General features: G+C 39.5%; 1 protein-coding gene across 1 annotated transcript; it reads left to right on the top strand.

The window, feature by feature from the left end:
* The first annotated feature begins 6,495 nt into the window (after positions 1 to 6,495).
* Positions 6,496 to 24,596, top strand: ALX1 (ALX homeobox 1). The gene is made up of 4 exons (XM_008925482.4): positions 6,496 to 6,724; positions 9,034 to 9,338; positions 12,898 to 13,026; positions 24,276 to 24,596. Exons 1-4 carry the CDS (start codon positions 6,496 to 6,498, stop codon positions 24,594 to 24,596), a joined length of 984 nt encoding a protein of 327 aa, XP_008923730.1.
* Positions 24,597 to 25,664: the final 1,068 nt, after the last annotated feature.

Below are 25,664 nucleotides of genomic sequence, written 5' to 3'. Positions count from 1 at the left end.
AGTCCCTGTCAAAGCAGCTCAATGCATCCGTTTGTTAGTGCCTCCCACTTGAACAGGGATCTGTTTCTTACCCCTGTCCCTTCTGTCTCACACCTTCCTTTAGCTTCGTGCTTGGAAACTGGAATATCGACCCACATTTCATACCTTAGAAGAAATCAATTAATCTGAGATGACAAGGCAGCCCCCCCCTCCACTCTTCGGGCCCCTCGATACATTCAGAGCCTCGGGTCGCTACGGTAGTGTAGCCCTTATATTTTCGGTATTGTCCCATTACTAATTAAACTGCCATCAGGGAAGGCCTTGCTTTTGATTTGCTCTCTTGCAGAGATACGCTAATGCTCAGTGCCCGACAGTCCAGAGCTTAGTTGGTTCGCGGAGGGAGAGCGAGAAGGAGTAATTTAGTTAGAATTGTTCACTTAAAACTCACAACTCCTTTCGGGGAGCGTCCCCTCCTTGGAAATAAATTCCGGGGGTGGGACTGGGGGGAGAAGACCGTTCACCCGTAACATTCTGCAAAACCCACTAGTGAGCTTTTTCACTTCTAGATTTTTCTTCTAAGGCGTCTATTTCTATGATATGAAGAACAGTGTTTGTCTTTGCCTTGCGAATATCTCTATAATTTGTAGGCAATCTCTGCGGAGTGGGAGTGGGGAGGATTTGGCTTCCGAGCTGCTGGAGCCCGACTCGGCCGGCGCCGCCAGCAGGTTTGTCCTCTGGCGAGGGCGGGAGACAACCACCTCCTCCAGGGCTGCAGTCAGAGCAAGTCTGTGCTTGTCTTCCCTAATATCCCGCGTGAAAAGTCAGATTCTACTCTTATTCGAATTACAGGTTGGGGTGGAGGGAAATCGAATATATATATCGGATCCCGGAAGTATCTTTAGGAGCAGATCTCTTCTTCTTGATGGTGCCAAACTGCACAGGGTTTTGAGTCTCACGGCCCAACTTTCAAATCCTTTCTAAACTTGATAAAGGGCTACAATAGCAGTCCAATGAAGTATAGATTAAATTCTTGTATGATTTGTTTTTATAGCACATATGTAAGTAGGATTCATTATAATTTAAACTAGATCAAGATAAGAGATTAATGCTTTTATAGAGCATCTCTGCTGAGATTTCCTATGGGGCTAAGATTAAATCTACACATTAAAAATTATCTCGTTCCATTTCTTGTTGAAAAAAAAATATTAGATGGTTTAAGAAGAGTGACTCCATGTCAAAAGAAGAAAATTGTCGAGGTTCGTCTAGCTCTGACAACAATCGTGCTTTCCTAACGGGGTAACTTTCCTATTCATCAATTTCTTGTCTCCCCTCTGAATATGCCTTTGAGGGACATGGAATCGTGCAGATGTCACGCAGGAAACCCCCCAAACAGCTGAGATACTGTCAAAGCGCCAAACTACAGGAACCGTGAAATGATTGCTGTCGTTACGTTTGGGATGGTTTGTGGACTAAACTTGGGAACTTCTGAACCTCGAGCCTGGCTGGAAAAGTGAGAAAGGCTGCAGGCTCAGGCCCACCTAATGAGACGCGACACATCGCTTTCCCTGTGCGAGGTGAACGGAGCTCGACAGATTCTTCCGCTGCCCACGCAGAATTTAAATTACCGAGTAGAAGAGTAGTCGACTTGCTCCTACACTTTCACTGATCTCTGAAACTACATATCCCAGGTATTTGGTAAAGTCATTCCAAATAGTGTCAATTAAACACTTCCTCTACAAACGGAAAATCTTAAAGCTACCCACGTACACCAGAACCGATTTGCTCAGGTGAACAAAACCTGCCTTTTAGGAAGAAAGTTCGTTAAAAGGGGACCCTTTTGCAGCCTAGCTGCAGAAATCCGGAACCCAGTCTTTATTTTCAGTGATTAAAATAGTGATACTTCACATACTTTAAAATAAATAATAGTGGAAAAAAAAATAATAAAAAGGAAATCCAACCGTCCCCAAAACTCAACTTCTTTCAGTGTTGATTGAGAGGGAATGCACTTCTTTTTACTGGCAGCAACAATATTTCGCATTATCCTTCTCACAAACAGGATGTCTGGAAAATTATAACTCAGCCAACCTAGATGTGGAATCTATAATTTGCAATTTGTCACATTCCACTGGGAGGGAGATATGGAGCGAGTCGTGGAGTGTCTTTTTACACCTTTTTTCGCCTCCGCAGATCAGGTCGGTTCCTAGGACCGCGTGGTGAAGACCAAAGTGCCTGAGAAACCTCTCAGGCAGTCTCTGTGGAGCCTGCATCCAACTCATGCAATAAAATCTCTGGATCTGAACGTGAAATGAGCTGCTAGGTAAAGCCTCAGCAAGGAAAACAGAGGGCTTGTGAAAATACCGAACCATTTGAGCACCTGTTTTTCGAGATAGACAGTTCTCTTTGTGTTTCAGGAACCTTCCTTTTCCCCTGCAGCTATTGGGGTGTTTGATCCTATTCAAGAGAACGCATCGCTTCCTTTCTTCCCCTATAACCAGCCCTCAGTGCCCCTCACTGCGGGGCCATGCCCGCCCCCCCCCCCTCCCCCGAGGGAACACCCAGCTCTCATCTTCATAGCTTCACTTTCCATTTTCCCGGATAACTGGAGCGTGCGTATGTGGAAGGTGAATAGTACCCCCAAAATTCGTTTAGACCAGTCCAAGGTAGCACGAATTTCTTCTCATTCAATCCTTAAATACATTTGGTGTTGTAACTTTTCTGGAGGGAAGAGAAGTGTTAGTGTAAAACAGATTTAAAAGAAGCAATCTTCTTTCTGTACTGAGATCCACAGTTAAAAACCGGTATTAGAAATGGGGAGGAGACACGGGAGGGGATTCGGATTCCTGGGCATTTGGAAGGTATCGATGCCGTTCTCACTTTATTTAAACAAACGCAAGTGTGAGGAGATCCCTAGAACAGGCAGTAGCCCAGTTTGGGCTGGAAGCTGCCACACCGAGTAGCAGCGCAGCAGCGGCTGAGGACCCAGAAGTGGACGGTGCGGGTCCGGCACCGCACTCGCACACTTCTCCTAAATTCCTGGATTTTTCGGCAGTGAGACGCTTGTAATTTATGCGGGATCCTCGTTCCTACACTTGGTCTGTTACTTCGGATCTCAGGAAGAGAAGGAATGCGAGGGCAGCGGGGGGAAGGCAGCCCGCCGTCCCCGCAGGAGAACCCAGTGGTGCCGGGGAGCCTTCCGGGATATGCGCGGCCGGCTCGTCCCAGTGGACAGGCTTCCTCGGAGAAACCCCTATGCACTGCAGGGGCAAGCTCCTTCACACCACCTCTGGCCACGAAATGTCTCTCCATCACACATAACACCCCTTCACAGAAGGTTTAGGAGATACTCCATCTCTGGAAACACAGCGGCACATCTGCATGCAGCTCTTAATAACCGGGCTGCCTGGCGGAGGGAGTCGGTCCCTGAAGAAAGATGCTTTTCAAAGCTGTCTCACCTCAGCACAAATTTTTTTTCCTTTGCCGCCTTCTCCCCCGGGATGTGTCCAACCCCTCTCAGATAATTTTAGCCCGCTGAAGTCAGTTTTCTGTTTTCAAGCTTTTAAGGAGAACGATTGCCATACGTGGCGCCAATTCTCCCCTAGGTTACATCTCTCCTTCCCTTTGAAGTCTGCTGAGTTGCAAAGAGGAGAATGAGAGCAGAATTTGGTCCCTGGAGCTAACAGTGATGTGGAACCACTCTGATTTTCATTTATTTATTTATTTCACGTGAAGGAGGGATGGATTTTAAGATCCGGTTATAAGTTTTGTCGCGCTCTATTACTCTGATATTGTAAGCGCACTTATATAAATGTCGGCGCTAATCTTGGCGGGGAGTGCTTTACAAAGACGGGAGGACAAGCGAGCGGAGTCTCCTGTGGGGTGAAGGTGATGCGGGAGGATCGTGTTTTCTCAGCGGAGCGGGGAGGGGGTGAAGAGCACAGAGGACGCGGCAGCCTCAGTCCCCAGACCGGTCCCCAGACGAGGCCGGCGCCTCCCGCCCCCTGCGAGTCAGCGACGCTGGGGTGGCCAGATCGTCCTGGGAAGGGGGGGAACGCTGGGGTTGAGGCTGCGGGCCAGCCCGGGGGGACTGAGCGCCGCCGCCACCGAGGCCGCTCCTCGCAGTCAGAGGAACACGCGTGTCCCCGTGGCGGGCACCCGCGCTCCCTCCGGCCTCGCTAGAAACAGTCCTGCTGCTGCTGGGAGCCTCTGGGTTTTTACGGTCACAGGAGATTCTCCTTGTCCTCGGCTATCCTGGAGTTTAATAGCTGTCTTTAAGGAGGGATATTTATTGGGATAAAAGTGGATTGCAAGCTGCAACAACGTTGCATGTGTCTTTCATTTAAAAGACATCGAGAGCTCCTTTTCCCCCCCCCCCGTCTTTTTTTTTTTTCCTCCCCCAAGGCATTTAGTGCTTTTAAGGCACAGTTATAAACACGCTGCCGAAGTGCCAGCACAAGGAGATGCGGGGGCAGGGAGAGAATTTATTTCTCCGGGTACGAAGCAGGCGTTTCTCCAAAAGGTTCACGGAGGAAACTTCGTTTTCAAGACAAATCCGGGGACGGGAACTGTCCCTGGAGCGGCTCCCGGGGCCGTGTCCAGCCCCTCTCCCGGGCAGGCAGCGAGCTGGCCCCCCGCCGCACCTGGCCGCACACCGCGGGCACCGCTCGCCTCCCTCGTCCCTTCACTTTTCCGTCTCCCGGAGGCTTACGGGAACCGCTTCCATCTCTCCCTCTCCACAGGAGGGTAAAGCGAAACCCCACCCCACAAAACACACCGACCCACCCCAAGTCCCCGAGCACCACCATTGCATTCTGTCCCGACGGGGCTCCGCGCCGCCCGCAGCCCCAGCTCCTTGATGGCGGCAGGTAACGCTGTGAAACAGGACGGAGTTGCGGGGGTGGCAGCCTGGTTCTGACAGATGACAGGGAAGGGCAAGTTGTGCGCGTGGCGGGTGATGCCCGCAGCTACTCGACTGCGGATGAAACAAGCATCCCTCACTTAGCTACCCCTTTCTCCGGGAAAACATTAAATTAGAGGTCGGCTGATGAAGGAAGGGAAGCCGCTCGCCTAGAAATACGTTGGACATGAATTGATCTTCCCTTCACCTTTGGCTAGGTTCACAGGAAAGGTCTCTAAGCCGTTCCACAGCCCCCATGGCCATTACTGCACAGAAACTTCAACCTCTCATTAAAGCCCCTCTGCTTTTCCCCCTCCCCGCTCCAATGGGGGAAGGGCCCACTGAACTGGGTTTTAAAACAACCTCAGTAGAACAAACAAGCGCGGGCCCACGATGCTGAAATACTCATATGAAGTGATTGAAGTCTCGGGTTTACTTTGCTTCACCGAGTACTCCTTTCACGAGGAAGCAGGGAGCAGCTCTTCTCCTTAATTCGGACCCTTTTCGAAATAGTCTCCTATCTCTCGACTGTGTTTTAAATCTTGTCAATGTGCGAAAGGGCCATGGAATTCAACACTTCAAAGTTCACACTTTGTGTGAAAACTACTTCCTTTTCCAATATCCACAGGAATGCATCCATATATGGCTCGTTTCTTTTTCATTTTATTACCTAAGACTTTTTTTTTAATACTTTCATTTAGAAACTGATTTTTTTTCCAACTCAGTAGTGATATTTCAGATTTAAAATAAAGGTCCATTTTAACCGCTTTGCACACATGCACACACCCCCCAAACACAGACAGAGAGGCAGACTGGATGAGGTCTGTTTCATAACAGACAAACTCTCTTTTAGGCTGGTTTCTGATGTGAGAGATTTCTAGTTTTAAGTTTCTCTGTTTTCCATTCCCTCTACACAAACAACTGCCTATAATTTTTCTTTCTCTCTTTAACCCTAGGACAAATTTCTGAGCTGTTTAATAAAGAAGAAACACCAGTTCTTAATTTTACAACTTCAGAGAACAGGGCTGCAGCTACTGACGTATCAGTCAAATAGACTAAAGAAGACCCTTTACTTGAGGGTATGTGCCCCTGAAGTCATCTTGCTCTAAGCCTCTCGGGGAGCTGGGGGGAGAGGGAGGGAAGCGAGGGATTACTGTCGTTCAAGGATCCCTGGAGAAATGTGAAGAGGTTGCGGAGGGGAAATGTCCTTTTCTTCTGTCCTCCCTTCCTCCCTCCCTCCCTCTCTTCCCTCACCCTCCCCTAACGCTTGTGTGTGTGTGTGTGTGTCTGAAACAGATCTGTCTATCGAAAATGGGCCTGGAACTCCCTCCTGTGTTGGGATTAGGTCTTGAGGGACCTGGGGTGGAGTTAGACTTCTTGCCTATTTTCATATTCATTAGAAATGGGAGGTTGCATAAGAAGTCCTGCTGAGCTTCAAGATATAAGAGCAACTTCGGGTCCCCCCTTTCAAGACAAGACAAATCAAAGGGTCGGAGGCAAAACAGCTCCCTGAGCTCTGAACGCCTTTCCCTCCCTCCTTCTTTTCCTCCCATCCACTCACTCTCCCTCCCTTGTTCACAGTCCAGCCTCTGTCTAGGGAAGAGGCTTTCAAGCAGCCTTAGATGATTATGGATTTTCTGAGCGAGAAGTTTGCCCTGAAGAGCCAGCCGAGCAAGAACAGTGACTTCTACATGGGAGCAGGAGGCACTTTGGAGCACGTTATGGAAACTTTGGACAATGAATCCTTTTATAGCAAAACGTCAGGCAGCAAATGCGTACAGGCCTTCAATCCTCTGCAAAGGGCTGAGCATCATGTGAGGCTGGAGAGGACATCACCCTGCCAGGACAACGGTGAGTCGTCGTCCCAAAGTTATTCTCCCTCCTGGAGATGTACAGGGGAGGGCGGGGGTTCTCCTGCCCAGGGAAACCAAAGGCAGCTGTGCAGCCTTTGGGTGCAGGCATGTGAGGGGCTGTTAGGTCGTAGTAAAAGAACAATAACAAAACCAATAATAATAAATAAAATTATAATAATACTTATTATTATTATTAAAAAAAAAACACAGGGAGAAGGCAACTGTTCCTACCTTTAAAGAGCTCTTTTCCTTTCAGTGTAAACCCCCTTTTGCTATGCCTTCCATCCCTGGCCTCTACCAAGAAATGGCGCGCTTGCCGAGGAAACACAGTGCGGAGCACTGCCGGCACAGCCCGCCCGGCCCGAACCCATGCCACCCCGGGGCACCAGACGAGGCCGGGCGCGGGTCCCGGCGGGGGACCCGAAGGGCACGACCGTTCCCCCAGGTCGCCACTCCCGGCAACCACCCGACCGGTCCCTGACCCGGCCTCCGGTCCGCGCCCCCGGGGCACCCCCAGGCACCCCGGGCACCCCCTCCCCCGCTGCGGGCAGCGACTTTTTCACCCAGCAAATTCCCGGGAAAAGCATCCCCGGGTGTCGGTGTCGGAGGGACACCAGACACGGCCGGCTCCCCAGTGCCGTTCCAGGAAGGGGACGGAAGGTCACTTGGTCATGTTTGCTTCTTTCAAATATCGTCCTACGAGGGTAGCGAGATTCTCTTTGCCGTGTTATCAAATAATGCGTAAAGGTGATTCTTCCGAAACATGATGTAGGTAATCCAAACAATAATGTTAAACATTCCATCAATTGTTATATTTTTCTAGCCGATAGGCAAGGCGAATGTGGAAGGTTTTATTTTTGATACATTTAAAATTTTTCCTCATTATTCCAACATGATGGAAATCGCATATAGAAAAAAAAAATAAAAAATAATTTCCTGTCAAAATTGGAAAACGTGGTTAAGATCAGCTGCAATAAGGTGACCGACAATATCTTACTTTTTGACTTCATTTAGTCACTGAAGTATCTACTTTTTTGAAAACATGCTTTTTTTTTTGTACGAAAAAATTCACAAGAAATAATGACAGATTTCTGCTAGTGCCACTTAAAAAAAAAAACAACCAACTACAGAAAATTGATTTATACGTTGAAGTTTTTCTTAATTACTTCATTTAATGGGTACCTCGAGGGCTTTGGTGCATTTCCTATCTGATGATGATGATGATGATATGTTGATGATAAATATCTAAAAATTGTGTTTTGCTTCTATCAGCTCAGATTGAAAAAAACATTTTTGAGAATGTGGGAAAATCCCAAAGCAAGCTTCTTCTAGTGTGTTACATGCCATCTTTGTAGATTTTAATTTCTATAGAGTTTTAAACCTTTTTTTTCACCGTTTTCTGAGAAAAAATAAGAGAAAGGTTTTTTTGATCCTATAACTTATGACATTTCCAGTGATGTAAGTAAAAATATTAAAAAATAGGAAATATTTTCATTTCCTATTAAGAACCTATTGCAGAATATTTCTTATCTCTACCACTCAGGTTTTACCTAAAGACAAATAGTTCCTTCAATCCTTATACAAAGTATATGAAGCAATCTCTTTTAATAAGTTAACATTCTGCAGAAATGCTCTGTATTTTGTAACCATAACAAACCTAATTGGAAACAATTCCACTTTACAAATCCAAGAGAATGTATATGGAATTTATTAAACTTGTAAAGTGAAGTTAATTTTCATTTTCCTTTGCTTCTTGATTTGTCAGTTTACAGGTATTTAGTTTATTTCACTGTTATTTTGTATTTTCATAAAAATAGAAGTTTTTCAATTTGCCTTCAAGTTTAAAGCCACATCTGTCAATAGTCTGTGCCACTTCTAGGAAAATACGTTTTGGGCTAAGATTCCTTATCTGTGCAACTTTAGTTGACATCAATTTCATGGATTATTAACTACTTTAGTGGCAGTAATGGGAGAGTACTCCAAGTACTCTTGTGTAGTCCCCTTACTCTGAAGGTTTTTAGATGATATTTTCAGATACAATTCTCAGTTAAAATTCAATGTGTTTTAGCATTTTATTCTGTCTGTGGTTAATATTACAAATTCCTCCTCCATGATCTCGTGTAGGAATAACACAGCCTCCTAGAATCATGTTCCTTGTGAAACTGTTTTATACAAACTCCTGAATCTAAACTCCCCCATCCTGTGCACCCCTGGCCTCCCTCCTCCCTCCCACTCCCTGGTCCCCCTGCCCCTTTAATCAATTATTTAGCCAGTAATTAACCAGTTGTTAACCCACCTTGTGTACAGTGAACTACGGGATTACTAAAGTGGAAGGACAGCCTCTTCACACAGAGCTGAGCAGGCCCATGGACAATTGCAACAATCTTAGGATGTCTCCAGTGAAAGGGATGCAGGAGAAGGGGGACCTGGATGAACTTGGTGATAAGTGTGACAGCAATGTCTCCAGTAGTAAGAAGAGAAGACACAGAACAACTTTCACCAGTTTGCAACTGGAGGAACTGGAGAAAGTATTCCAGAAAACTCACTACCCTGATGTCTATGTAAGAGAACAGCTAGCTCTGAGAACAGAGCTCACTGAGGCCAGAGTCCAGGTAGGAAACAAACTTCAGCATTTCCATGACAAATTGCGTATTGTAGGAACTGGTAAATGACACTCTTGGGGATTGTATGAAAGCCTGTAAAGCTAAAGTAAGCTGCTCATTTTGCTTTATTTCTTTATGGATAAGAACTGTTATGCTGCAGTACTAAAATAACTTGTTATTTTTTTAAATAGCTTGTGTTGCTCTTCTAGAAACTTGTTTAAAGGATGAGAAAACATCATCAATAGTTAAACTGTCTTGATCTCTTGTAGAATACCAGGCAGTGAATATGTAAATTGTTATACATAAAGATCCCATTAAAGAGACGTGTTGCATATAGTTCAGATTGATGACGATGCAGAACTCAGACACAGAGAATTCTGTGTGTGTTACGGCATGAAAAGTACAGTCTAAAAAGTAGTCAAATTCCTTTTTTCTATCCAATGACTATGTAGTGAAAATGCACATACATAAATGTGTATATGTTTATGCCTGTGTGAAGCAATCCTTTCATCTCTGTTGTATGGAATGATGTTAGAAATCACAAAATTAGGAAGAACATTTGCTGGTTTTTAAACTTGTATAACTGATGAACAACATTATTCTAGTTTTTGGGATGAAACATACTGTTGATCACTTAGTGCATTGAGTATCTTCACTGCATACAAATGTGATTCACTCAGTATGTGCTCGCACAGTAATCTCAACAATATTTATAGCTTTGGATGTGCAATGGTGAGAAAAGAAGCTAAGTATCCAGGAAATGCAGCCTTTCCCCTTTATAGAGATCTTCCATAAGGAAACGGTATGAGCCACATTTTGCAAGTTTATCCTAATTTTAGATATCTTCCCTGTTCTGGTAACAATCATCATTTCAATGTAGAGAATAGCACTCCTGTTGATTCTTACAGACTGGGATTAATTTTTTTAATTTAGTGACTTGAATATGATAACAACTTCACAACTTGTAATTAAACACATACTCACACATGTATATAAAGAAATAGATACCAGTGCACATGCATACAAACTGAAATTAAATCAGAATCACTTTCAGAAACAAAGTCAGCTAATTAATTTTATAAAGAAGTATTCCTTTCATGTCAGTTCAACCAGACATCATATTCACTGTTGTCATCAGAAAATAGAGTCCAAAACTATGTGTTCAGTTACACTGATGTAATATCAGCAATGCTGACAGAATTTATTTCCGTGGCTTTTAACTCTTCAGGTTCTGTGCAATCCTTCTTCTGAATTTGACTTAAAAAAAAAGCTTGCATAATGTTAAAACACTGTTCTAACAAATGCATAATTCTGGAATTAAGAGAACTACTTCAAGAACAAATTAATAGTCAGAACAGGGAGAGGAGAATTGGATTACAGTGTTAACTGACTTTTTATCACTTTTTTTCCCTAAGTTTTAGAGGCTTCATATGCCAAGAGTAATTAAAATAGAGAGTAAATGAAAAATATATACTTCTATACTAGACTTTCACACATTTCTATTTCTCTCTTATTTAAACATGTTCTTCCCTTTCTTAAAAGATAAGTGATCTTTGCATTTCTCATATGCTAAATATGAAAGGATATGGTGATCATTTCTATCCAGAGTAACAGGAGTATTCCATCACAAGATTAAGCAATTTAAAAGGCCTTACGTCACTAGAGGCAAGCATCTGGCAATTCAAGGATAACAAGCAGCAGATTTCTACATTGCTTTGTGGAGGCAAATGGTTACTTTATCTCTGCCAAGAGTCAGTTTCTAGTAAAGTGGTGTAAACAGAAACATTTTGGGGGATTGTCAAAGGAAAAAAATGTGAGCTTTTTTTCTCGTTTAGTTACTATAAATTCAAGCAAATTGTTTGATTTAGTTTAGCACAGTGATCAGCTGGAGACCTTACCCACAGTTCCCTTCACTGCCATTTCATCAACATCCAATTTAATATTTGTCCTGCGCACATGCGGAGAGAGCCAACCTGAATCTAATTTATCTAAGTTGTTCTCTTTCCTGCTGCATATCAGTGCAGTAATTGGTACCCATTTTAAAGAGATTGTCAAGGTCTTTTTTCAGTGAAAGAGACTCATGCCTAAATTCTCTTATCTTGTCCCTGACCACTCCTGTGGACAGAGGAGAATTTTTTTTTTTTGCCTTTTCTTTTCTTTTTGTTGAACCTCAGGCATCATAAATAACGCAAATTGACCAACAAAGTCCCTAACAATATATACTCAGGAGTTACATGCATGAGACTTGCTTTGATTGCTGAGTACATTTTGAAAGATTGCACATACTAAATCTGCAACATGTCCTTGAGAATTAAAATGAGTAAAACTATGCCCTGATTGCTTAAGCAGCATCAAAGCACAGTTGAGTTCTCCAAAGATCAATGCAAGAATGGAATTATGTAACAGTGTTATTTTAACTATCCCAGAGTCTGGGATCAGAAAACATCCCTCAAAATACAGTAATTGTCTATACAAAAAGCCTCTGTTTAAGTAGGTATATATCAAAATTGATTCATGATCAATTTAACAGGGAGACTAACCAATCACATTGTTTCCTTTTAAAAAAATAATGGTTCTGTTAGTAGAATGACTTCTTAAAAAAGCTGTAATGAATATGCTTATACCAGAACAATAAAGACTTGTTGGATATTACTTTTATGCAGTGTTATTTTTCTTAGCACTTCCTTTATTTTATCAGCATGTCTTAACCAGTCCAAACTGTCTGAAATAAAAAATAAATTTTGAAAACCATGCGACAATGACAGATATCAGTAAAAGAAAGAAATGTGTAAATAATAGGTTTTAATATAACACCCGACACTCAAAATTTTAGAGAACAGTCCAAAGGCTATAAAGAAATTCAAGCATAAAGAAATTAACTTTTAGTTGACAAGAAAGCATTCAGTTCTAAATCATTTCATAGTCCAAATTATTTCATAGTCTAAATGTAAAATACAATTCTTTAGTTTTCCATTATCAGAAAGAGATATCACCTAACAACACTGTGGAAAAAAAGTCACAATGTTTTTAAAACTGTCTGTGTCATGGTGAATTTTTATTTTCATCCTGCCTTTTAAACCTTCCCTATAGAAACCTTTCCTGCAGTGTCAGTTTTTACTGTTGTGGTGCCAGTTTTTTCTGCCTTTTCATTACCGCACTTAATAAAGATTACGTCCACCTCTAAGAGGCAGATTATGGGTAGTCATAGCAAGTTAGCAGGCATAAGAAATTAAGAGAAAGCTTCATTACAATTTGACTTGCTGTGGACTGATCTTTCTCAAGTGGGTTGTTGCTTCTGATTTTGTTTTGAGTTTTTTGGTTTTGGGTTTTTTTCTGATAATAGAAAGAAAATAATATGTACTTTTAAAATAGACAGGAATAACTTGAGCAGGTTTGACACTGACAAGATTGAAACCGCAAGAAATTAATTCTCAGGTGGAAAATTGCTCTTTCTTAGATAAACAGAAATTTTCAAAGCTACTGTCCAAAATCTCTTGGCTTTTTCCTAAAATTCTTTGCATAGTATGTAACTGAGTTAACATTAGGACTGCTTCCTTGTATACTATAGGTTTGGTTCCAGAATCGAAGAGCAAAATGGAGGAAAAGAGAACGCTATGGTCAGATCCAGCAAGCTAAGAGTCATTTTGCTGCCACATATGATATATCTGTTCTTCCAAGGACTGACAGCTACCCTCAGGTATGGCAAATACCAAGTAGTACTTTGGTTCTACATTTGGCAACTGTCTTAATAACTCTGGTCTTGTATGCTTTGCTAAGATGAGGCATAAACTATGCGATCTCTAGACAACTTCTTTCTGATACAGCAAACATGCACCATTTCTTTATGGACCTTGACAGACCATTAAATAGAACAAGTCTTCTACTAGCATGAAAGCATATTATAGCCATGTACAATCAGAATTGAATATATATGGCTGGGAGAGGGAGGCAGAGAGACAAGACTGCTCTTTCAGACAGATGTAGTTTGTTTAATTTGTTTTATTCTTTTTCAGTTCCCTGTTAGCATATAGTAAGGTATACTGTGTAATAAGACTATAATCTTCTGTGTCTGGTCTCCAGTCCTATGGTTTACTGCCTTGCCTCGCTCTCTGCTATTGTTTTTCTGCTTGCTTGTTTTAGCACATTGAATACTTTTATTCTGAAGCCATTGTTTTTCATGTAAAAGCTTCCCACTGCTTTTACCACATAATTAATAAAAAAAAAAAGCACCATACAAAGCAAAATATCTTCCATGGGTCCCTTCCACTGCTGATTTTTTGTTGCTCTTCTACTTCATTAAGTAGTAGAATCTTTGCCAGCCTTAGGAATATGCTTATATTCTATGAGGATTTGCTTTGGTCATGCTCTGCATTCCCCCAGGCTGGGGGAAGAGTGGCTGGAAAGTGGCCCAGTGGAAAAGGACATGGGGGTGCCGGTTGACAGCCACCTGAACATGAGCCAGCAGTGTGCCCAGGTGGCCAAGGCGGCCAATAGCATATTGACTTGTATCAAAAATAGTGTAGCCACCAGGACTAGGGAAGTGATTGCCCCCTCTACTCAGCGCTGGTGAGGTCACACCTTGAGTGCTGTGCCAACTTCTGGGCCTCACACTACAAGAAAGACATTGAGGTGCTGGATCTTGCCCAGAGAAGAGCAACAGAGTTGGTGAAGGGTCTGGAGGGTGTCATATGAGGAGTAGCTGAGTGAGCTGGGGTTTTTTGGTCCAGAGAAAAGGAGGCTCAGGGGTGACCTTATCACTCTCTACAAGTATATGGAAGGAGGCTGTAGCCAGGTGGGGGTTGGCCTCTTCCTCCAGGCAAGAAGTGACAGAAGAAGGGGACATAGCCTCTAGCTGTGCCAGGGGAGGTTCAGGTTGGACATCAGGAAGAATTTTTTCCCTGAAAGGGTGCTTAAGCGTTAGAGTGGTGGAGTCACCATCCCTGGAAATGTTCAAGAAACGACTGGATGTGGCACTTAATGCTATGGTTTAGTTGGTATGGTGGTGTTTGGTCAAATGTTGAACCTGGTGATCTTGGAGGTCTTTTCCAACCTTAATGATTCTATGATTCTATGAATGTAATTAGCTTTGAACCAGAGGTTTTTGGCCCATGTGTCATCTACCCATCTTAATGTGCTTTACCTCTGAAGAGGATGCACATTACTAAGTTTGGTGCCTGGGCCAGAGTTGCTTTGTGCTCCATCAGCTCAGAACACGGACGTAACCAGTTCAACCTGTTTTTATTTTATAGTGTAATAGTGCATTAACCCAAATTACATCAGCAACCACTGCACTACACATTCTGTGTTTACTTAGGTGGACACAATACTTATTTGAGACTTACCTAGGTAAAGGTGTGCAAAAAGATCTTAGGTACGCCTAGGTAGATTTACAAAGAGACAGATGCACGGTCACTCACAGATCTCACTCAAGGTGTTTAGCTGTCTTTTGAAGACAGCTTTCTGATTTATCTGTAACATCACAACAAATCATACAAGGAATCATGCATAAGCTTTGGGATTTCTAGACTAAATTTTGTGTCTGCAAGCTCTTCTTGTAATTTTAGTAGGATGTCATCTACAAATTTTCCCAGTTGACAGAAGTTTCATTAGCAAAAGATAATGGAATAGTGCATGTCATTGGTAAAAACTTAAAATTATTGTTTTAAAAGTAATGTTTTTCAAAAATCCCAAAAATTATTTGATAATATGTGTGTAAGCCATAAAATTCTAAAACCAATAAAATATCTATTCTGTACTTTCAGATTGTTAAAAAGATAAGTGAGTTCACTGCATTTCTATTTAGAGTTTTGTTAAAAAAATATCTCCTAGACTGATGACATACCAGAGTTTCAGCCTGGAAAGCTTTCTATTATTAATTTATAAATTCTTAAAAATAGGAATTGAAATGCAAATGTTGGTCCCATAATCTTAAATCAAGCATCTCTAAAATGTATACACATATAAAATGTATACTCATTCATAAACACAAATATGTTGTGCTCACCTATAAACACAGACTAACACACTGCAGGTAAACAGAGGCACAAACATGTACCTGAGTCTAGTCACCTGCTTAAGAAATTTGTATTGTACTGTAGTGTGCTTCAAGGAGCTAAATGAAGGTCTGAGTCCTCTTTACATTGGCTATTTCAGCTGAGTGCTTGCATGTATAGTTTGGCTACATGATAAAAACATAGTACCTTACTCTTCAGCGAAGAAGGTGGATGCTTTGCTGTATACTGGAATATGAATAAGTATCCAGGTAATTATCACAGAATTTTTATTCAATAAAAATTCATGTTCTTGCTAACCTGGTGGTAATTCTTTATAGTTGTCACATTCTTAAATCCTCATCTTCAGAAAAACTGCGTCTCTGTAATATACATGTTATTTCCAGTGAGAATGCTTGAGAAAATAAAAATCTGTTTTAAAAACACAATGACCACTAGCAGCACTAAATTCAAATGTTTTGAACTAGATGTCCATTTTTGAATGACTTACTTATGGAAAATAAATATACAGTACATGACTTGCTATAAATTCATTCATCTGTCCCACAGTTCAGGCAGAAAGAGGTATTTAAAATTATCTGCATGTTTGATTTTAGTGTCATAGATTGATTTCCCAGACAATTCCATTATTTCATTGTAGTTAATGCAAGAAAAAAAATCAAATATCTTTTTTTTATCTTTTTTTTTTTCTTTACTGTTATTCCCCCCACCAGCCGTGTACAAGCACTCCTATTGCAACAATGAAATAAACAAATATCAGACAAGCTTTACCATACTTTTGAATAAATAGTTTTAATTTGGGACTGTGGAACACAGATCACTAGATCTTATTTATGAAACCTTTATTAAAACAGGGAAAAACAGATTCCCTGTGGCTGGAAAAAAGTATAGGATGAATATTGAAAAAGGACGAAACCATGATGAGATGTTTACAGCTGTGTGGCAGAAGGAATGGGAACAAATGTGAATTTCTGGTGTGCATTATAAAGATTTGCAGCCTGAAGATTTTCTTCTCTGAATCGCACTGTGGATATGTTGACAAAACACATCCCGCTTGCATTCCAGCAGAAGCATCAGTCTCTTGCAGTCAACAGAGGGTGTCATGGAGACTTCTGCTTAGTCTTTTCACCAATTATCTTCATCAAATACAAATTAAGAACATGATGCTGCTATGCATTGTGTGACTATATAAGCCTGAAAAGTTTGTCCTGTGGGAAAATGATTCTTTCAACTTATTTCAGATAGAAGTTTGGCTCTGAAACAGAGGAAGGTTGAAGTTGGAAGGGACGTCTGGAGGTGGTTTGGTCCAACACCTGTTTCTATAATCCAGTCTAATTTTGCTATTAAATTGCACATCTTTATCTTCAAAATAATAATAATTTGGGTTTTTTTTTTTTTGGAGATCATATTTGTTTGCATTGCTCTTTCAGTCTAACCTTCATTATTTTTACAGTATATTGACTTTAGTTGTTGCTTATTGTGTAAAATATTTGTTCATCTCTCTGCCAAGAATTTCAATATCTCCTGAACTGCTCAAATTCTGCATGCATACATCTTCCATTAATTATAATGGATTACAAAGAAGGGCAGTTAGTACAATATTGTAGCACAATCATCTGTTATTCACATGTTTTTTTCAAGGCTTTAATAACATTATGCTGAAAACCAGATTTTTCTAGGAAAATGTTACACACAGTGCTTTTCATTCATTTTAGTAAAAGGTTTCAGTTTCACTAGTTTCAATACTTGAACTTCAAGCTTCTCTTGCAGATGCAGCACACTGTGGTCTGTCATCTTAAGTGCACTCAGAAAATAATTTACTGATTAAAACAAATATCCCAGACAGTCTGAGCCTTATTAATTAGTAATATTCTACTCATAGTATGAAAGTTAAGAGGGAGCATCTTACCATCAGTGGAGAATGAAGGTTCACTTTATGGGGAAGTGAAATCTTACTTCAACTCACCTCAGTAAATGTTTGTAAACAAGCAATACTTAATTCAGTCACCTAAATACAGTGTCTAGTGTTATTAAAGATGTCTCAGGATATACAAAACATTGTTAGAGTGCTGATGAGCAGGATTTGCAAGAAGGATGCACAGTAGGCAGCTGTGGTCAGATAAATATTAGACATTTGTATTTAGGAAACTTAACAGAAGGGACTTTTAGGCTAGAGATTTTTTTTTTTTATAGTTGGCAAAAATCTGAACAATTTTTTTTTTCTTTCTAAAGTATAAGGTATAAAATAGACAAGATGATCTTTAAAAATGTATTTTTAGTTCTGATGTCTTGTTCAGCTGCAGTCATCTGTAGTTATATGGATCTATATATGATGTATTGGGAGAGGAACAATAAAAAGCTTCTTTAGCCTTATAATTCTCTTACCTTATTGGTCTTTATTTCACTGCTTTTGCCATCCTGTTAGTGGGAAGGCTACTGTTACAAAGGGTACTTGATCTCCTCAGATTTGATGCTTAAGCATGAGAAGTAGCAAGGCACCAAAAAAGCTGAGACAAAATTTCATTTTACCCCCTCCTTACTCACACTGAAGAGTGAAATTTGATCAAAAGCCTACACTATTATAAGACAGATTTCCAATTTTCCCCGTATAAGTTAAATTTATAAAGATGTTATCTTTATAATTAAGTGCACCAGTATGTAAATAAACATTAAATTGTATAACTGAAAAGCAGATGTAAGGGGCAACATTTTCCCCCCACATAGGTTCTTTCCTTACTTTGCATTTTTTCTCCTTCTTGCTTGTTCTTTCAATCATGTTCATTTGTTGAGGTTTTTCTTCTAAGTTCTTTTAAAAGAATTCATTTTGCCACACCATTCTACTTTCCCTCTCAGTATCACATGTTAAATGTTTGGGGTTTTTTATTTCCTTGAAAATGCAGGCAAGAGTTAGATAGAATTTAAATTTTTGTTTTGGCTAGAAAAACCAAGTCTAGTGCAGGTGGAAGTCCTAAGAAGACAAAAGTAATTCAAAAGTATGGGAACTGGGATGATATAGAAGATGTAGAAAAAAGGGAGAATGTTGAAATCCAGAAATTCAGCATTCTGAAGAGGCTGAAGTTTGCATTCCATCCACCAGACTGATAAACCAAATTATATGTTGAACTGCATGACATCACATGATTTGTTGGCACTCAAAGAGTGTAGAAGTGATTTCAGTACACGTGTTAAGTACTAAATCCTTGGATCATCACTGCAGTTTGCCCTAGCCTTAGTACCTATGGGTAATCCTCATTAGCAATGATTGGTTACATGCTCCAATTAAATGTTCATATGGAATATATTAGACATCACACGTTATAGGACTTAAAATTTCTTTTAACTATAGCAGACATATAAATGACAGTTAATCACAATAGCTCAACAAGGTCATAGCTATGGGTACACTGATGAGGTAGGAGTAGATGTGGTAGACATATCTGAACTAACTTCAAAGAAGTTTTATCATACACTCGTGCTGTCTAGCTGTGACAGCATAAAGCTCAGGCTGAGCCACCACCTGGATGGTGCATGGCTTGCTGCATGTGTGCTGGCTTGCCTTGCTGTGGCTGATCTTCCAACAAGAGCAACACTTCTAATCTTTTTGGGTAGTGTCTGCTCCACACACAAAGTAGCTTGTGCACTGCACTCTTTCTTGGTTCTAAACCACCACTGTATGTGGTCCTCCTCATAGTGTCAACATTCAACTTTTTGCTCTATGGGTTTTCTTGTGAAACATGTATTTCTTTAAATGTGTGAGTGGTTTTACTTGGGCTTAATTATAGGGCGTATTCATTTTTTTCTGAGATAGTTTTTTTTAATAGTATTTTTCAAACTATGAAGTTTTGTCTTTATCATAAATGTGAAATATAATTAATTCTTATGATAACTGGCCCTGAGATTGCAGTAGGAAGAATTTACAGCAGTTTACAAAGCATTCCGTACAAGAATGAAAGTTTGATGACTTTTCAAATCCTACACTATTTTTCAGCTTAACAAGCTGGTTTAAGCACGGAATCAAATGACCAGATTTTTATTTTGTTCACCAAATGTAAATGTATGGGCTGAATGGGTCTACCAGATATTTTAGAGCTGTATTATAAAGTCTCTCACTACCATGGACCAAGTAGCATTTTATGCACATATCTGAGAACAGTGTGCTGCAGCTCTCTCTTATGACCCAACACAGTACAGCTGATCTTCACGTGTTCAGTAGGTCCAAGAGCTCCTACAAAATTAAATCAAGAAATATTCTGTCTAGATGTAAATAAAAAAAAGTACAATGAGAGTGGTAAAGCTTTGGAACAAATTGCCCATAGAAATTAATGAAAAACTGTATCTGGAGCTACTCAAAACATGGCCGGATAGGGCTTGGGTAACCTTATCTAAATTCAAGGTTAGCTGTGAGCAAGGGTTTGGAATAATAATCCCAGAGGTTCTTTTCAGTTTAAATTCTTCTGAGAATATATAAACTTGGGAAGTACAAGCAAATCTCTACCCATATTTTGGATGTTCTTAAGAGGACCTCAGAAAAAAAAAGTGGAAGTGACACCAGATTAATTGTGCTGATGGACTAGGAACAACTAATAGCTGAATGAATTGTGAACTAGCAGTTTTGAGCAGTTTGAGAGCTATTGCATTTAATTTGCCTAAAGTGCCTCCTTGTGCTACCACAGGTTTGATGTTTTCTGGCAGTGAAAGTATTGTTGTTTCATACAAGAAGAGAACTGACAAAAATTTAGCAAATCAGTCTGATATTCAAGTTTTATGTAATTACGTAAATTCTTAACTGTTAAGTTAGTGCTGCTCTTGTTTTCCTTGCAGTGTCCAGGAACACCATGAAAACAGAGAAAATGTGTAGTTTCTAATTACTTATTAGAGAAATTATAGTAACATAATTATAGTAACATAATTAACATACATAACATTTATTATGTAATATAATAATAACAATTATAATTTATTAATAACTAGAGACCTTAAAAGAAATAAGAATTTTGTTTCCCATGTGAAGACTAAAATATATGTCTACTCAACTAGAAGTAGTGTGCTCATATGTGTGTATGCTGGAAACAGACTCCAGTCTGGATAGGCAGGTGACTCAAATAACGAGTGAAGAGATTTGTTGATGGGAGAACCTGACAGTAAAACTCAGAAAATTTTGAGACTTGAGTTTATGTGATTTCTCCAGGTGCTGTGTAAAAAGGCTGAAGCTCAAGGAGCTTGAAAGTTTAACAGAAAAAGGCAATGACACTAAGTGGGATGACCAATTACCTCAGCTTATTTTCCTCTGAAGTGTCAAGCAGAAGGTCATGTGCTTAGGAAATGATATCATAGCTGTGTTAACAACCATAACTCTCCCTTATGTTCTTGTCAGAGCTATGAAATCCTATTTCTTTTTCTATCAGGAAGGGTGTGTGTGCACGTGTATGTGTGTATAAGACATACAGTAGGTAAATATATCGAAGGGCTCTGGTAATTTCATGGTAACCACAAGACCAAAGCTCAAGTTGTTTGTGATGTTAAAAGAAACCAGAGATGTGCTGTATGTATAGCCTCATTCACAGTCTCTGAATTGCCTTTTATATAGTTCATGGATCACACAAGATTTTAAGAGGAAAAATATTTTCTTTAAATTTATGTACATAATGTCCCTTTTCCTTCTAACATACCAGAAGAAGATTTCGTAATTTTAACTTATTGTGAAACACTACTGTATTTATTTTTAATACAGGAATACCTTCTGCACCTAAATTTCACTACAAGATATTTATGTTGTAATTCCTTGTTAAGAAATGAAAATCTAACATAAAAAGTGAAGTCACTCTACCAACTAAAATGAATAGAAAATTTATATGACTGAAACATTCTTTTGGAAAATATAATTGCCTCATGTAAAACTTTTCTAGCATCCTATGGTATTCCTGAAGTTAAGTTTACTAACTTGGATTCCTACCTCTAAGGAAGAAACCTAGGACAATCCTTTGAAAGTTTTAGGAATTAATAGTTTGTTCACATATTTCCTTAACAAGACATTGGCATATTTTAGGATTTGCAGCTGAATTCTGTTCTCATTTACACCTGTACAATCTCACTGAAGCTAGATTGAAAGAGATTTGTCTAGGAAAAAATATCAAGAAAATTAATGGTACTATATTTAGTTTACTGTAAACCAAACTGCTAAATATGGAAGGAAAGAGTGTTTTTGTGATTCCTCCAGACCACATAGGTTATTGACCACTTTCAAACTGAGTCTCTAAATCTTTTGAAGTCTTCCCATCATGACTGTATTAAAGGCAAATTTGTGCATGTCCCTATTTAAACAGATTTTTTGGGAAAATTTTTCCCATAATTATATCTGTGCAGTCTGGATGACTGCAGCATTCAGCACAACATTTCTTAGAAAGAAATTTCAGATAAATGAGACTTTGTCACATATGAGTTAACTTTGGAGATTATAAACTCCTTCAAAAATAGATCCTGTATTAGACACTGCATAGATTAACTAGTCCCTCCCTGGGTAAATTTGTCTGATTATAAGTCAAAACTGTCTCAGGTAATTTAATTAAGGAGTAATAAGGCAGCTGATGATCATGCCAAGGTACAGAGGGTTTCCCATGGGCTGATGTTTCAGAGTCTTCTGAAAACTGATTAAGGGTAGAGGTTACTGGAAAGTTCTGAAACTCTCATTAGATTCTCTTTCCTCATGTAGATTTTAGGAGGCTGACAAGAAAGAGGAAAAATCCTCTATATCCCTCCCCAGACACTTTTCTCACTCCTTTACTTCTCAGCAGACCACCTAAAATATACAGGAGTAGATGCCTGAGATGTACCTAACTAGCTATGTGTATGTGTGTGAGTGAAAAAGCAAGCTCCATTCACAAGTGTGTGTGGAATTGTGTGTATGACTGCAGAAATGAATGTCTGTGTAAACAAGGGGTTGAGCAGTCCAGGAGTTTGGTGAGATGTGTTGCTACCATGACTTTTCCTAAGGCTTCTGCAAGAAACAAAAATGGTACATTTACTGGTTCTTTTTTTGCTGTTGGAATTTCTAAGGAGCCCAAATTAGTTTGTCAGCTCCTGGTGATCTCGCTAATATAACTATTTAAAACTAACTTTTAAAATAAGACTGTTTCATCCTTGCTATCTGCAATAGATCTCAGCTAGATGAGTTCAGTGAACCATAATTTATTACTTTAGTTTGTTGGTGGTTTGGTGAGTATGTGCTGTTGCAAAGTGATAGGACAAGGGGAAAAAAATCCAACTCATCAGCATTAGAAACATGTTTTCATTCTCTGTGTGTGTGTATGTGTGTGTCTGTCATAATTCATTACTTCCCCTGACCTCTACTTTGGCAGAAAAAAATCAGTCAGCTAGAGAGATAACCTTCATATCTTAAAGTCAAAATTCCTTTGTCTATGAATTTGGAACATGAATGTAAAATTAAGTTTGAAGTGGGAATTCACTGTACAGTGCTAGCCGAAGATTAACTGCAATTACTTCAACACATAGCAGAGAACAACGACATGTGGGCTCAATCACAGTGCATCAGAGCAATGATATACTGAACAGACAACAGATTTTTAGGACAAAGACAAATTTAGCAAAGTAAAACAAATAAAAGGATATAGTTACTGGCTGACAAGTTCTGTGCCGAGAATGAGGGCTAAAAACGTCTTGCATGATGTTATTTGTACATTAAAAAAAAAAAATCAGTGTTCAGGAAAGAGATATAAGTTAAAGTGGAGAAGACATACAAAACTGTATATTGTATAATGGTGTGCGCAAGTGAGAAATGACTGAGGGAGTTTGACTTTGTGAGAAATTATATCATATCCATGTAATACTCATAAAGAGATAGAGAGTAGAGAGTGTTAAAGAACAGAAGGCCAGCTGCTGAGTATGAAGTTTTCTTAAATCAAAGTGAATAAGGCAGGAATAAAAAATTGCACAGTCTGAGATAATGACAAGAACTGACTTATACTAGGTCTTTAAAATCTTCCTATCTCTTTATCTAGTAACAAATAAGTGAAAAACACCTATCCATAAATAGCATCTATACATAGACGATTGAAGGCCTGAGACTGAGAATGAAGCTTTAAGTGACTGCCAAGTATAGAAAGGATTATACATCAAAGCTTGACTACATGGTTAATCCAAGCATTGCTGGTAACCACAAAGTTTGTGTCCTAGTCTGTCATGCAACATTTTCCAGGGATGCACAGTGAAGCCTGTTAAGGCTGAGAGCTGAAAAAGAAATGGCCTCAAAGTATCATTTTGCCTAAAAACCTAATGAAAAGAAATCTTATCTCAAAACTTTTGAATAACTCTTGAATGTAGAAAAGAAGCAAAACTCTTGAATGTATTATCAATCATTCCTGTGTTTTATGGTTTAATTTGTTTTAAAGTAATTATGCAAGGCTTCTCAATATTAAATTTTGCAAATACTTGTTGGGCTTTGTGGCTTGAGAAATCCAAAATGGTTTGTTTTGTTCACCCTTTTCTACTCTTTCCTACCATTACAGTAAGAATTCTAATGAGGAGAAGTTTTTATGGTGAAAACAGCTATGATCTTTTACACTCTTTTGACACCTTTTCTCTGAAGTCAATTGTGTGCTTCCACTAAGTTTATTGACTGGATGGGCTGATGGCATCCTGAGGTTCAACGGTAAACATCACATATGGAGCCACGGAGCAAATGGATGACAGAGCAAGGAGTATGACTCATCAGCCCTTGCTCTTAAGTGAAGAATTTAGTATTTTGACTCGTGATCACTTCATGCTATTTTCTAACATGATTGCAGAGAATTGGTTAAGTACTTGTTTCTTGTTTTAGAGGACAACTAATAATGAATATGTGAAGTAAAGGAAATCAAACATTACAGAAAACAAAAGATGAACTACTTAAATTTAATTGTATTAATTTTATATGTTCCAGATTCAGAACAATCTGTGGGCAGGGAATGCGGCTAGCGGTTCTGTGGTTACTTCCTGCATGCTGCCACGAGATACGTCCTCCTGTATGACACCTTATTCCCATTCACCCCGGACAGATTCTGGCTACACAGGCTTTTCAAACCACCAGAATCAGTTCAGCCACGTGCCCCTCAATAATTTTTTCACTGACTCATTACTTTCTGGGGCAACCAATGGACATGCTTTTGAAACCAAGCCAGAGTTTGAAAGGAGGTCCTCCAGCATTGCAGTTCTACGGATGAAAGCCAAAGAGCATGCAGCCAATATTTCCTGGGCCATGTAATATAGCAGTACCCTTTCTCAATTTCTTTTTTTAATAGCAAACTAGAACCATTTTTATTTCCCATATTTAAAGGGAAAAAAATAAGCTGCTGTGTGTGGAATGCTAGAAATCACAATATACACGATGTCTGCTTAAACAAATGCAATATAATATTTAACAATAAAACAAGAATAAACCAAATAGATTTACCATACATCAAGCTCAACAAGCCCCCTTTGTTTTGGTTTTTATATGTAGGTATGTTTTGTTGTACCAGTTGATGAAATATGATTATAGAACCTGCAAAAAAGAATAAAACTACTAAGCAAATATGTCTACTCCATGGTTTTTAGCAGTCCTGTATACAAAATTCATGCTTTACAAATGAATACTTCATAAGGGAACAACTCTGTAAAGGATAATAAATTTATTATACTCAAACCATGATGTAAATCTCTAAGCACATCATGCAAAGAAGGAAATATATGACCGTTCATGTTGTAGGTGGAATTTGTAGACTGAGTTTTCTTAGCACTGCGCTGCTGCTCTAAGTCAGCTCTGCTGTTTTGCAAAATGCATGTTGAGCTTTTTGAACTTATATCAATGAACAACTAATGTAATAAGAATAGAAAGTAATCCTTTATCTTATGGACCTGAGTGTATTCCTATTAAAGATAATGAGATTTTTTTTTTTGTGTCAAATATACCAGTAAAAGCAGGATCACAGAGGTTAGTAGAGTTTTGAAAGACATGCATAGATTATCTAAGCCAACTAGTGTTTAAATTAAATTTTTAAGGTTACAGATAGGGTCACGAAACTTTGGTTACTAAAAGAGAGCATGAAATAGTATTGCTACACTTTCAACAGAATCCAGATTTGGGGAAAAAAACCACAACAGTGAAGTCTTACTTCCGGTGCAGTCCGTCTTACTGGGTTTTGCTAATGATAGTCGAACTGAAATGAAAGAACTCTAACAAGGCTTGCCAGTCTCAGTTTGTAACGGCTCTTAAGACATTATAAAAGAACATTTCATTTAGTTTTAGTAACCATTTGTGGATACTTTGTTTATATGTTTTCCAGAGTATAAA

The sequence above is a fragment of the Manacus vitellinus genome, unplaced genomic scaffold (assembly GCF_001715985.3).
Source record: "Manacus vitellinus isolate BGI_N305 unplaced genomic scaffold, ASM171598v3 scaffold_5_pilon, whole genome shotgun sequence".
NCBI classification, from domain to species: Eukaryota; Metazoa; Chordata; class Aves; order Passeriformes; family Pipridae; genus Manacus; species Manacus vitellinus.
The sequence above is the reverse complement of the archived record's forward strand: the minus strand, read 5'-3'. Positions and strand labels throughout refer to the sequence as shown.

What these genes read in the sequence shown, in the direction of transcription:
- ALX1 (XM_008925482.4), top strand. Translation starts at nt 6,496, where the DNA reads ATGATTATGGATTTTCTGAGCGAGAAGTTTGCCCTGAAGAGCCAGCCG. An exon ending in ATCACCCTGCCAGGACAACG is followed by an intron (nt 6,725 to 9,033) that starts GTGAGTCGTCGT and finishes CCTTGTGTACAG; the next exon opens with TGAACTACGGGATTACTAAA. An exon ending in GGACTGACAGCTACCCTCAG is followed by an intron (nt 13,027 to 24,275) that starts GTATGGCAAATA and finishes TATATGTTCCAG; the next exon opens with ATTCAGAACAATCTGTGGGC.